Below are 13,846 nucleotides of genomic sequence, written 5' to 3'. Positions count from 1 at the left end.
AATCAATCAATCAATCAATCTTTATTGTATGAAAGGCAATTGGCCCATATACACATACAGATAAACAATATTATTTACAGCTGTACAGCGCATTTTATAATTATTTGATAACTAATATAATGCTTGACATATAATAAAGGTATTGTAATAACATTGGTAATAACCACAGTGGCAGCAGTAGTAGTAAAAAATACAAAAGGAATGGAATGGAAATATGAAGTTTTACGTCGCAAAGGCTTTCAGCCATTCAATAGAAAAGGATCTATCAGGAGGATCTATCAGAAATATACTCATCATGTCAGGACAATTTGACAATTTAAATGTATATGCATTTCTAGTAGAAACAAACAGACAAAAATGAAATGTAGATACTCCTGATCTAGATGCGAAAGTTTCAAAACAACTTATTATTTCTGGACATATCGGATTTACTAAGTAGTTTACTACGCACTCGTAGACTTTGATAGATGTATTGTAATATCTTAGTTAATTTTTTTACTAGAGATACCATTAAAAGATAATATTTTGTTCATGGAATAGTGGTTCTTAGTTATATCAGGCATATATTTCAATCTTAGGTTGTCGTAAATTGGACATATAAACAAAAAGTGTAATTCGTTTTCAATATGGTTTTCGCAGAATGGACAAAAACGCATATCCTTAGGAATAGGGGAAAAGCGACCCCTGTTGCACATCAAATCATTTAACCCTAGCCTAAGTTTAATAAATGTGTCTCTAATTTTTCTCTCTGTTATAGTATGCAGGTAAACCTCTGGTGTTAGACAATATTTAAAGGTTTTATAAACGTCGTAGCGTGTACTGTTATCTAGTGACGACCTCCAATTTTGAGTAAACATATCAATTGCTACCTGCTTAAAAGAGCTAAGAAAATACATTTTGTCTCCAACGCTTTGATTAAGCCAAACATATCCAAATCCGTGAGAGAAGAGTAAATGCTTAATGTTTGATGCCCAGGTTACGTAACCAACATTATCACGATAGACAAGCATTTCGTAGCATTTTGGGGGGATTCGTTCCCGCGACATCTCTGTTATTTTTAACCAGTATCTGAGTAAACGTAAATATGAACAAATATATAACGGGTATCTGCCACATTCGCCATAGACCATATGATTTGGAGCCGATTTAGAATCATATAGAAATCTTTTACATGCAGTTAAGTGTACCTTTTCAATATTGTAATAGGTTTCAAAACCCCAGACCTCTGATCCATATAATAAGATTGGTTGAACTTGAGCATCAAACATTTTGAAGAAGATAGTAGGTGAGATAACACGCAATTTATCTAGAACGACAAATAGATTTATTAGGGCCTTTTTTGCTCGTAGCGCGAGATCGTTAACGAGATGTTTAAGATGAAGGTTAAACGGTAAAACAACACCGAGGTATTTATACATGTTTGTAACATTTATAGGTTGGTTATTAAAGAACCATTTATCTCTCGATGCAAGAGGACCTCCCCTCCTAAATACGATAATATTAGTTTTTTCCAAGTTAACAGATAGCTTCCATGTAACAGTGTAACTGTATAGTATATCAATTTGTTTCTGAAGTCCGATAATAGAGTCAGATATTAGAATCACGTCATCGGCAAAAAATAATATAAGTAATTCATAAAGGTCAGGGTATAATTGCACTCCGTGTTTACCGTTTTGTTGAACATCAAAGGAAAGCTCATTAATGAAGAATGAAAATAGGAGAGGACTCAAGATACAACCTTGTTTAACTCCCATGGGGCAGTCAAAATAATCGGTGACTCCACTATTATGTCGTATACAGGATTTTACATTTTCATACATTGATTTTAAAATGGTAAACATTTTCCCACCAACACCAGCTGCCCTAAGACAATCCCAAAGTTTACATCGGTCAACAGTGTCGAAAGCTTTTTTAAAATCTACAAAGGCAATATAAAGTTTTCGTTTTCGGCATCCGAGATATCTCTGAACAATAGCATAAAGTGAGAAAATATTATCAGCTGGTGAATATGATTTTCTAAAGCCAGCTTGAGTTGGTGGGATTTTGTCAAAAACATTAGCCCAGGTAGAAAGACGACTGTTTAGAATTATAGCAAACAGTTTACCTAAGATGCTTGTAAGAGAAATTGCTCTATAGTTATCGGGGTTAGTCACGTCTCCCTTTTTGAATACAGGCACATTGACAGATCTAGACCATGCATTTGGGAATATACCCTTTCTGAATATTTCGTTAAAACATTTGTGCAAAAAGGGAGTAATGATATGTTTTGAACTCACTCACTCAAGCTGGCTGCTGTTGGGGACTGTTGCGTGTCGATTCCCATATTGGAACAATATGTTAGCCTAGAAATCTGTACGTTAAAGAACTTAACCAAACAACCAACAAATAGTATACAATCAACAATTGTAATACATAATAAACTAGGTTTACAAATCATTACAAATGACTGCACATCAATTACAATGGCAGTACACAATATAGTGGTTGTCCAATATTCAATGGCAGTATCAAATACAAAGTATGATGTCAGTGTTGAAGCCAAAGGTTCAGTGATAATAATATTCATATATCCGCAACAAGCTTCAGAGATAGGCCTAGGCTGGAAATCCGAGGTGGTAAGTGATCCTCACACGAAAGCTGGTCTTGATGTAATTAAATGTGAAATGACAGGCACACGTCCGCTCCACTTATAAGTCGTCTGAGGCGCCGCGATTCGCTGTGCAGAGTTGCGTCCCTTGGGCACGCCAGAAACCTATGATTGTGGGTTCGAATCCCGGTTCGTCCTGATTATTTTTTTAGGTTTGTCAGCACAGTACCCATGCTTGTGGGTTTGAGACCAGCATCACTTCGGGCTTTCCTCCCACATGAAGCTGACACGCCGTAACATAACTGGGATACTGTTAAAAGCAGCGTTAAACCCAACTCACTCACTTATATAATCTAACTAGTAATACATTGTAATATACTTTTATCCTTATGTTGAAACCTTTCATTGTTTTTAGTCGTGAGCGTCACCTTAATACGATGTATAATACAATTAATGTGACGTATTAATTGAGTTTGTTGTCTTTATTTTTGTGTGGCCGTTTTGACTTTACAGGGAACACCACAGAAATATGGTTGTTGCAGCTTTCCCATGTACAAGTTGATCGATGTAGTTCTATTGCTTATTTATTCCATAAGGTCTTTCATTATGTGGCTAAAATATTATTTGGAATTTCGCTGGTCCGTTTTGACCAATGAAATTGTTCATTTATATGGCCCGCGGGACAAGGCTATAAATAGCTTCTCGGGGCCGAGTTTACTGCGTCTCCAGTATATCTACCACATATCCACCCCGAAGACCTTGAAAGGGTGGCTGGCAGAATCGCTGGGACACGAACACTTTGAAGATGATGATAATCAAATGCGGTTGATCTAGACGGTCTGAAAGCGATCATAAGTCAACTGAACAACTCGTCAAGCTATCGAAAGTCAACCCAAGAGAAGACGCGCCACCCGGCGACTTGCAACGCCTTCAGCAACAGCAGGTACCCTCCTTCGCGGTCAGCATGTGATTGTTTCGCCCAGAACTGCAGAAGGTAACGCCCCTAGAATTTCTAATTATGTATCTAATAACAATCGCAAGGCACTAAAATGAAGTCTTACCTATATATGAGCACCTTTATTTCTGTTTACAATTGGATAGTCAAATGATGACCGTATCTTGTCAATTTAATCGTGATAATGCCCCGCCATGCTTGACGAGTCAACCAGGCGCCATGTTGTTAACGCGTCACCTGATTTCGTATATCCTGCATGACAGTCAAGTTATAAATAGATGCACAACATGATCAGTCACATGACATTACAGACATGCAGGAAGTTTACAAACAGTAGACTGGTTCATACGATTGTTCTAATGCAAAATTATCATCAGATCAAGTTTGATTAAAATGTGCATTGGTGAAAAGGTAAGTTTTGAAGTACGTTTTCATTAGATCTACTTATTGAATACCTTACATCGTGTAAAATTGGTAAAATAACTTCAGCGACAAGTGGTGAACACATTGATGTCTTCAGTGAGTTTGGAAGCGTCTGCTTTGATTACGCCATTAAGCGCGTGGTGACAATTGTTCTGTAGTGATCGTAGGTTTCTGGAGGTCTTCGGAAAGGTTCGAGTTGGTCGTCCCGTGGCTGACCGCGGGAGACCCCGAGATAAAAAGTGTGTTGTCAGCCATCGTTGTAAGTAAACCAGGTCGAGTACCCAACTCAATGCAGTATTGAATTATATACTGACTTGACGAACTGACAGCCCTTGTGCGTGAGTAGAAAGCAAGGTTTGTGAAACCGAGATATCGTTTTCACAACAGTGGCGCTGTGAACACATCGAATTTTCTCGAGAAAAGATTTTTTTCCGAATTCGTCGACTGCTCGACATTGCCGCCACGCCGTCGCCATCTTGCTTGTCTTGGCTTCAGGGACAAGAGGGATATTTGGCTGAAGTTGAATGAAACTTTAGCCTTTTGCCACGAGTGGAAACATTTTTCGCCCGGTTAGTACCGTGCGACTTCGTAGTAGTACTTTCTTTTCAAGGCCGGTTCCGTATCGGCTGGTAAATTTATAGTTCACCGCACGTGGAAATCTGCGTGCGTTGATCAAGTTCGGCCGTTTTCGTGGCTGTGCACAATAATTAATAATTAGGGAACAGTAGCGTATTGGAAATTCTTGTTCTTATATCAGTTATGACCCTTTCACATGTGTAGTTGTGTGTGACAATTGGTGACAGCTCGTAACGGATGTTTGTTGGCATTGCCTCGCGAGAGTCACCCATTTTCGTCACGGACGTATAAGTTCGTGAGTTGAGAGGGCATAACAAATACTATATAATATAATAGCGTAGGTCTTTAGTGTAAGGGTAAATAGTTGTCTAGATTTATTGTTCATTGCTCTGTGTGATTTTCCAAAGTATTCTACACACTGTTGGAAGATGGAGGATAAGGGGGTGAGAGTCAATTATGCCACTTGCTCTCAACTATGTGAAATCCAGGGGATTGATATAGGACTGTCGCAGAGGATCATAGACCGGAGAAGTGTGGTGGGTAATCTCATCCTGGATGATGTCCGCAGTTTAGAGGGATTTGATGACAGTGATGAGGTGGTGAGCCAGTTAGACCTTGCCATAAACCCCGACCATGGCAACAGGCGAAGGAACCATACAGAGAGGATGGAGGATCGGCATGTGCAACAGCCGGAGACAAATCCATACGACTGGATGCAGGAGGGTGGAAAGGACCAGGCCGGAGAGGGAATGGCACAGGCCCAGACACATCCGAGGGGGTGGGAAGTTATGGAGAGACTGTTGGACCATCAGAAAAACATGGCAGAGGCTCAGGAAAGGAGACTATCAGGGATGCTGGCAGCCCAGGCTGAAACTAGCTTGCGGATGAGTAGGGAACAGATGAACGAGATAGCTAAGCTCCAGGCTGAAACTGGCTTGCAGATTGTCAAGGCGTTGGCTAATTTGGCTCCCACACTACAAGGCCCGGCCAAGAAAAACTCTGGCCTGCAGCAAGACAGGCCGGCACTTATGAGTCCGTCGCGGGAAATAGTTTCCAGTATCCAAAGGGGACCACGGGTTCACCTGGAACCGAGGTTGGACGACACCCCACAAAGACAGTACCACAGGGAGGTACTCCCCAGTTTCAATCGGACAGTTCTGGCAAGTATGGGAACTCAAGCCTGTACCAGCACAAAGGGACCCCAAACAAGAGAGCCAATTGGGGCCACAGCTCACCCTTTAACTCCCGGAAGAGCACGGATGCACACAGTGTGAATGTAGGAGGAAAGTGACGTGGATGAGCAAGAGGACCCACGAGAGCCTAGCTGCAAGGGTGATGCAGTTACAGGATATGGGCGTGAATAGAGGTCCGGTTCGCAGAAGCCTCGAACGACGGGAAGGAGCAAGAGACCAGCCCCAACGCCATAGTACCCCTAACCTAACATATGACGGAAGATCTGGTTGGTCAGGTTTCTACCTCAAATTCCAAACACTGGCCGGCAGAGAGGGTTGGTGGGAACAGGAGGCAAAGGATCAACTCACGTTAGTGATGCGAGACGTGGCAAGTGACTATATAACTATGTGTCTGGACCGGGACCCGGACTTGTCCTTTGAGGATATGGTGTTTAAACTACAAAAACGGTTTGAACGCAGTGAACTTGCGGAGACGGCACAGATACGATTCCCTACCATGAGGCAAGAGGGGGGAGAGACATTAGAAGACTGGGCACATCGATTATTGGCCACGGCTGTGGTAGCTTTCAGGGATTGTCCAGACCAGTTCATCGATCGCCAGGTGATAATGCGTCTCTGCCGAGGATGCGAAAACAAGGAGGCTGGACAATTCGTGTCTAACATGAAACCAGGGACCCTGGAGGTCGCCATTGCAAGCTTGCGCCAATACCAGCATAACACACAGGCAGTGTATGGAAGGGCCCGTCGGGAGATACGGCAGGTTGCTAGGTACCCCAGTGATCCAGTGCCAGTGTGTGCATCATACATGTACCTGGCTTTAAGTATTTAAGATTGTCCCTGCAAGAGCCCCAGTGAGGAGAGAAAGGTGTCCTTTGTAGAGCCGTCTGGGGGCATGACTTTAAACATGTATGTGGAGGGCGGACAGGCCAGAATCCCTCCCCCCCACATCTCACACAGGTCGACCAGACACAAAGGGACCACCTCCATGGCCACCAGACACAACAATAGAGCCAACACTGCTGGTTCATGACATACCGGACGGGGAACTTAAGCTGGTGAGAACCAGCAGCTTATCTACAATGCCTCACAGGACATTCGACAGGGACAGACCACCTCCATGGCAACCAGACATAGCAATAGAGACGGTGTCACTGGTTCATGACACACCGAGGGGAACCAACAGTCTCCACACTGCCTCATAGGATATTCAACAGGGACAGACCACTTCCCTGGCCGCCGCCAACAGCAAACAAGCTGGTGCCTCTGATGCACAAATCATCGGACAAAGAGCACAAGTCGTCAAGAACCAGCCAAGACTCTAACGGTGAGCCGGTACAATTGAAGCCAGGAGAATTACCCAGACTTAGCAAAGGCAGAGACGATAGGGGAGTACTTTTGCCCGGATTGCCAGTTGATGAATAGGATGATCAGGGACAAGTATGGGACAGACGTTCATTCCATATTGAGGAAACGCATGCCATCAGATCAACCCCTGCAATGATTGTGGGGGGTAGCAGTCCTTGTTGCAGCCATAGCTGGAATTGGGAACCACGAGCTGGTGCAGCAGAGTGTGGACAGCGCCGGCCGGAGAACAGCTCCGAAACCCTTGACCGTCATGGCTATGGCGGTCCCAGTAATTCAGCTCCCGGGTGCAACTGATGTGCAGTTGGTTGCTCTCCCAAATAGGGGAGACCCCTGAAGACCCATTTGAAAATGGTGTATTCCCGGTAGTGGATCTGTCGGGAAATGTTTAAGGTGTGAGGAAGCCCATTCATGGTTATGGGGGGGGGGGGGCTTAGTAAACAGGGAGGGATGTAGTGATCGTAGGTTTCCGGAGGTCTTCGGAAAAGTTCGAGACCCCGAGATAAAGAGTGTGTTGTCGGCCATCGTTTTAAGTAAACCAGGTCGAGTACCCAGCTCAATGCAGTATTGAATTATATACTGACTTGACGAACTGACAGCCCTTGTATGTGAGTAGAAAACAAGGTTTGTGAAACCGAGATATCCTTTTCACAACAGTTCTGAGGCTCGAAAACAGGTGACATGGATAGGCCTATATGCATACACACATTCCGACGTACCCTATTTTCGAACAGGTAGATTGCATTGCTGATATTTCGACGGATGAGTGAATCAAATTCTGCTTCATATCAGTAGGTGATGTATTCAACAATAGCATTCAGTTACATTCCGAACGAAAAAAAATCTTCGATAAAAGGCGTGACCTCCATTACCTCGTCTGTAAACTTCTGCTTCACTCCAGTGAAGTCATCAGTTGTCGAACACTTGATTGGTTTTGCACTTCAGCAGGGTTTTCATGAATGAACAGACATGCATTCTCAACATAATTCTTGCATGGCAGCATTAAAAGTCAAAAAGTTATTCAAAGTTTGAAACCTATTCTCACAATATGAATATTTGTCAAATTACAGTGTACACGCTATTAACTCTTCCCCTTCTTCATGATACAGACACCAAACTTCAGAATGATGACGGAATGTTCTGACAGGTGTACAGTACAGGTGTTCTGTTGAATACATTACAGGTGACCTATCTTTACATTCTTCACTAATAATTGATATTATAATTATAATTATAATTGTACTCTAACTGCACTTTCTGCCTCTTATTATGTCACGACTTTGTATATGATACATATTTGTCATCCCAAACTGGCTCCCACAGGAGATATCACTGCAATGAAATTGCATCACAATGCTTTGCAGACCATTGTGATGTCATTGGTTACCATGTCACAATCAAAAGACATCACTAATAGCTCTGCTACTGAAACGGAAACAGTACTTTTTACACATAAGACACTGCTTATTAAGGTCTACAAACTGAAAAAGTTGGAAGAATGATTTTTTGTTATAAATAAAATCACACCCTCGTGTCTTTTGATATCAAATATATCAACACTCATTGATAAAAGTGGAAAAACTCCTCGGCAAACCTCAGAGTTTTCCATTTTTATCAATCTATACTGTACTTAGGACTGTTACATATGCCGTATGCAGACTAGCATTGTCATATTGAAAGGGCTTGCTACATGATAGGAATAGGGTGCGGATATAGGTTTTCATTACAATGATATTTTGGATGTTAAGGTGAGCTTGCACCAGGCTTGTTCTACCATTGTGGTCGCTCTGTGACTGAAATAATACACATGCGACATTAAATTTTAACTCGCTCTACCAGTGTGTGCAACTACCACCCACATTATTACACTGCCATTCCCAAATCTGTCATCCTAATGTATGCATGCAGTGTGATAATGCTGTGTCAAAACAACACCTCTGACAGCTTGTCTGGCTCTGAGAAGTGCCCCACAAAGGCAGATATCCTTCACAATCCTGGATTTGATACTGTTGTAGAGTATGTTGTACACCTTTTCCACAAATAACGTGAAACTTGAAGATCCGGGATAGAATAGGTCTTCAGCAACCCATGCTTGCCGTAAAAGGTGACTATGCTTGTCGTAAGAGTCGACTAACGGGATTGGGTGCTCAGGCTCGCTGACTTGGTTGATGCAGGTCATCGATCCCAAATGCGTGGATCGATGCTCATGATATCAATCACTGGATTGTCAGATCCAGACTTGATTATCTACAGACTGCTGTCATATAGCTGAAATATTTCTGAGTGCAGAGTAAAACAACAAACCAACCAAACCAACCAACACAAATGACGTAGTTTATAAAGTGGTCTTTATCAGCTGCTGTGAAAAGGGTCAACTTGACCTGGGTTGGTCACGTGAGGTACCATGCTGTTGCGACTGATTCCAAAGTCTAGAGCTGATGCGATGGACACATTGAATACCCTGGCTACAGTCGGGTTTCAATGATTCAATTATGTTCCATTGTCCGACGAAGGGTTACATTGATGAATAAATTGCCCCATTCTTTTCCCTGTGCAAATTTAGTTATTGTAATACTTTATTGCAGTAGTTTATCGAGCAAGTTAAACATCAAATCAATGAATGGAGCTTGTTAATACAATAGTCTTCACTGCAATGTGAGCTCATTTGCATATTTATAGCATCGTATATACGTAATACCAATTTAAATTGATCAGAAGTTTGATTGAACATGATCCACTTTTGTGTAAATTTATGCTCATTGTGTCCATCAAACAAACGAATCTAAGGATGCTTGCTTTCCAGTGGCCTGAGGTTACGTACAATGCATCGGTTATTATTAAAGTGAGTTTTGTTTGAATTTTGAAGTAAATGTTCTGGAACTTTCAGTTGAACCTTGTAGGGCTTTTATAATTTTGGCTACTCAGCCTACCTTGTTTTTTGGCCCATGTCATAAGTAGGTCAAGGTCACGGGATAAGAATTCACACAATTGTTCTGAAAAGACTTTAAAAATGGTTGCATTTTAAGAAATTAAGTAAGGTAAAAGTAACTGTCAGGGCATCAAGGTCATGATCATTAACACAATTATATTCTGGGTTTTTTTCATTCCAGATTAGGAAATTGGACTTCCTTTGGTCATGGCCACTTCTGGTGACCAGTTGGAAGGTCACATGGACACTTCTGAGTCTCAAGGTCACTTGCCCATTTCTGAGTCTCAAGGTCACTTGCCCATTTCTGATGTTGACATGGCCAGTTCAGACGAGGAACCTGAAGGTCAACTGGTAATGACAGGTTCAGCTGAGCATGAGGACGACCTTGACCTAGTGAGATTAGGTAGAGGTGGGTGTCACTGCTGCCCTCTTTAGTGTCACGATGTTTGACATTTATGAACTAATTTACCCAGGAACAGTATTTACAATTGTTTTCAAAAGCAACAACTGAAACTAATCAAATCCTAAGAACATTATTAACTATTTCTCTGATCAGGAAATGTGTTACTTCAGTAATCGAGATTGGTGTTGGCAGGACTCCGCTAATATGCTGGCCGGCTAAACAAATGCTAAGACTCAGTCACATTTGGTCCTGGCAAGTACTTATCTACAAAAAGTGTATTTCTGATAGCATGGAAATGTGTTACTTCAGTAATCAGGATTGGTGTTGGCAGGACTCCGCTAATATGCACATTTGGTTCTGACCTGTGAAGATTCCGGGGTAGAATAGGTCTTCAGCAACCCTTGCTTGCCATAAAAGGCGACTAACGGGATTGGGTTGTCAGGCTCGCTGACTTGGTTGATGCATGTCATCGATCCCAATTGCGTGGATCGATGCTCATGATATCAATCACTGGATTGTCTGGTCCAGACTTGATTATTTACAGACCACCGTTATATAGCTGGAATATTGCTGAGTGCGGCGTTAAATAACAATAAGAACAACAACAACAACAACATTTCGTCCTGGCAAGTGCTTATCTACAAAAAAGTGTATTTCTGATAGCATGGATTGATTGTAGCATAAGTAGGGATGGTGCACTTTCCTAAAAATTACCGTTGGAAATTAATTTTTTAAACTTAGTCTTGAAACAAACATTTGATTGTTGTCATGGATGCATTCTGTGAATAATATCAATGAGCTCCAAATGTTTCTTTATTGCTGCATTTGAGGTCTTCATTTTATAACATTCCAAGGCATACAGGGGTAAGTTGTTTCACAGATTTGGTTAGTGATTTAAAAACAAGCTGCTTGATATTACTTTACTTTTATGTTTCTTTTCTGAATAGATTGGCTAGTGTTATTAACGTTGCCAAAGAGTTTAAATGCATCTTTTCGGAAATTGACAAAATAGACAAAATAAATATGTTCAATCCTTTTAATGGATTTATGTCCCTATAAATATGATAAGGGCATATTAAACAATAAACTCTTGAAAGCAATATTCCTGGAGTGTTAAAACATAAATAAAAAGAGAAAACCCCTCTCTGATGCACTGCATCTGATTCAAAAGTTTGTTACCATGGTTACTGATGACTATTTTTGAAGGATTCTGAAGGCAACATTGACATGGCTAGTTCAGATGAGGAATACCTCACAGCAGATGAGGACTCTGGCAACAGCGTGGCCAGTTCAGACGAGGAACCTGGAGGTCACCTGGTAATGGCAGGTTCAGCCGAGCGCGAGGATGACCTTGACCTAGTGAGCCAGCCACCTGTCACCAGACTAGGTTCAGGTGGGTGTCACTGGTGTCCTTGACCTTCATAAGGCCACACCTTTTTTTTAGTTTGTTACACAGATTTATTCCAGCTTTTCCACACAAGGTGGGTCAAAATAGATATAAATTCACTCACTCACTCACTCACTCACTTTATGTTTAAATTTTTTTCTCAATGGACCGACTGTGATCAGGAGGGGAAGCGGGCCCATGAAACAAAAAATAAATGTGTGGCCTAAGGTCACCATGTTTGTCATTTATGAAATTGACCCAGGAAGATTTAAATTTACAATGTCTCCCATCAGGAAATGTGTTCCTTCAGTTATCGAGATTGGTGATGGCAGGACTACCCATATGCTGACCAGCTGGACAAATGCTGAGTGGCACTTTCTTCCACTACCTTCACAAGTGTATTTGTTAATTTAGGGCTGATTGTCAAGTAGTACACCTCACTCTCAAGAAATGCATCTGATTCAAAGTTTGTAGCCATTGTTACCAATGATTCCTCATTATTGATGTTGACAGGTGAACATCCTCCAGGGAACTCCCAGGTGGCCAACACTCTGAACATCATCACAGGACAGGCCGGACAAGGAACACTCGGGAGAGGTGAGCGTTGATGGCTGAAAGATCAAATTCAATTGACAACTTGATCTTGTGGAAGATTCATGTGCAGGTGCTGATGATATAGTTGGAATCGTACAATGGATTGTGATTATGATTCTTCTGATTATGGAAAGGGCTTTGTCACTTTTATGTATTAATATCATCATATTAATTACTTGTTTATCGGGTCCAGATGTGATGATTTACAGACCACAACCATACAGCTGGAATATTGCTGAGTGTGGCTATAAATGGTTTAACAAACAAACAATAAAAAAAATAGAAAGGGGGCTTTTGTTGAAGGGTAAAAGGGATGCAACACTGGCTTCAATCTCATTAAAATCAGATCTTAGTTCTCGCTATCGCTGAACAAAGATCTGAGGACATCCCATTACGGTTCACGTCAGAACGACCTTTCATCCGACCAATCAAAGTGTCGCTTACAATAGACGTGAAAATAACAGTCGGAATGTGTTTTCTAATCATGCAACCTCGAACAAGTTAAGACTGGGTATTCAAAATTTGAATCGAGAACTGTGTCAACATATATTTCAAGCGTAGTCTGAAATGGAAGTGGCCAGGTTGAAATGAATGCTGTATAGCTCGAGAAAGCTGCTTTCTAATTGGCTGATATCGACTTCTTGTTAGTTGTTTCAGTGGTTGGTCAAAGTTCGCGACCAATCAGAGCATGGCTTACCAGATCATGAAAGTGACAGTCGGAATGTAATTTCTAATCATGCAACCTCGAAAACTTTAACTCCGAATGATAGTTACGGGTTTAACGACTGAATCCATACAATCTAGACTATCTATTAGCCATTCCAGAATGTTCTTTTGTACAGGTTTCAAAGCTGCCTTCTGATTGGTCATTCCATTGGTCGGTCTGACGTGACCCGTAATGGGATGTCCTCAGATCTTTGTTTAGCGGTACACCATTGGCAGACATGTATTTCAACATCAAACTCTACCCACCCCTCTCAATGAACTCGTTGTTGCTCTCACTGATGAAGGGAACAACACAAGTCAAGCTGACATTTGTGGTCATGGACAGAATCTTAGTCTAACAAAGATTTGATACCGCTAGTGGACAAATCAGAATGCTGCACTTTATAACATACAACTCAAACCATTCAGACTAACACAAAGATGTTTGACACTAGGGGGGAAACTACATCATGCAATGGTACGATACACATTACTGATCCAAGATACATTACTTATTTCAGCATAAGTGACCCTACCTTCAGTCAAATATTGCACCATAAGTTGTAATTAGCGTTTCAGGTTCACGACTTAAACAAGCCGCAATGAAGATGTGACTACAACTATCTTTTCCTTTTGAACCTGCTCTGAAATATCAAGTCAAGATATTTTCACTCGTAATATATATCGTTTCACCCCTGTTTAACAGCATTGCATGTATTTTATTGATATGGT

General features: G+C 41.5%; 1 protein-coding gene across 1 annotated transcript in view; it reads left to right on the top strand.

The window, feature by feature from the left end:
* The first annotated feature begins 3,313 nt into the window (after nt 1-3,313).
* LOC139470319 (ankyrin repeat and KH domain-containing protein mask-like) overlaps nt 3,314-13,846 on the top strand; it is a 47,982-nt gene continuing 37,449 nt past the window's right edge. The window contains 5 exon segments of the mRNA XM_071252689.1: nt 3,314-3,581; nt 8,206-8,279; nt 10,207-10,386; nt 11,690-11,821; nt 12,329-12,412. Of these exon segments, the coding sequence (XP_071108790.1) occupies nt 10,233-10,386; nt 11,690-11,821; nt 12,329-12,412 (370 nt within the window). The 5' untranslated portion in view covers nt 3,314-3,581; nt 8,206-8,279; nt 10,207-10,232.

Source organism: Haliotis cracherodii, unplaced genomic scaffold (genome assembly GCF_022045235.1).
Source record: "Haliotis cracherodii isolate W230 unplaced genomic scaffold, xgHalCrac1.p SCAF_20, whole genome shotgun sequence".
Lineage (NCBI taxonomy): Eukaryota > Metazoa > Mollusca > Gastropoda > Lepetellida > Haliotidae > Haliotis > Haliotis cracherodii.
This window is presented reverse-complemented; position numbering and strand designations above follow the sequence as displayed.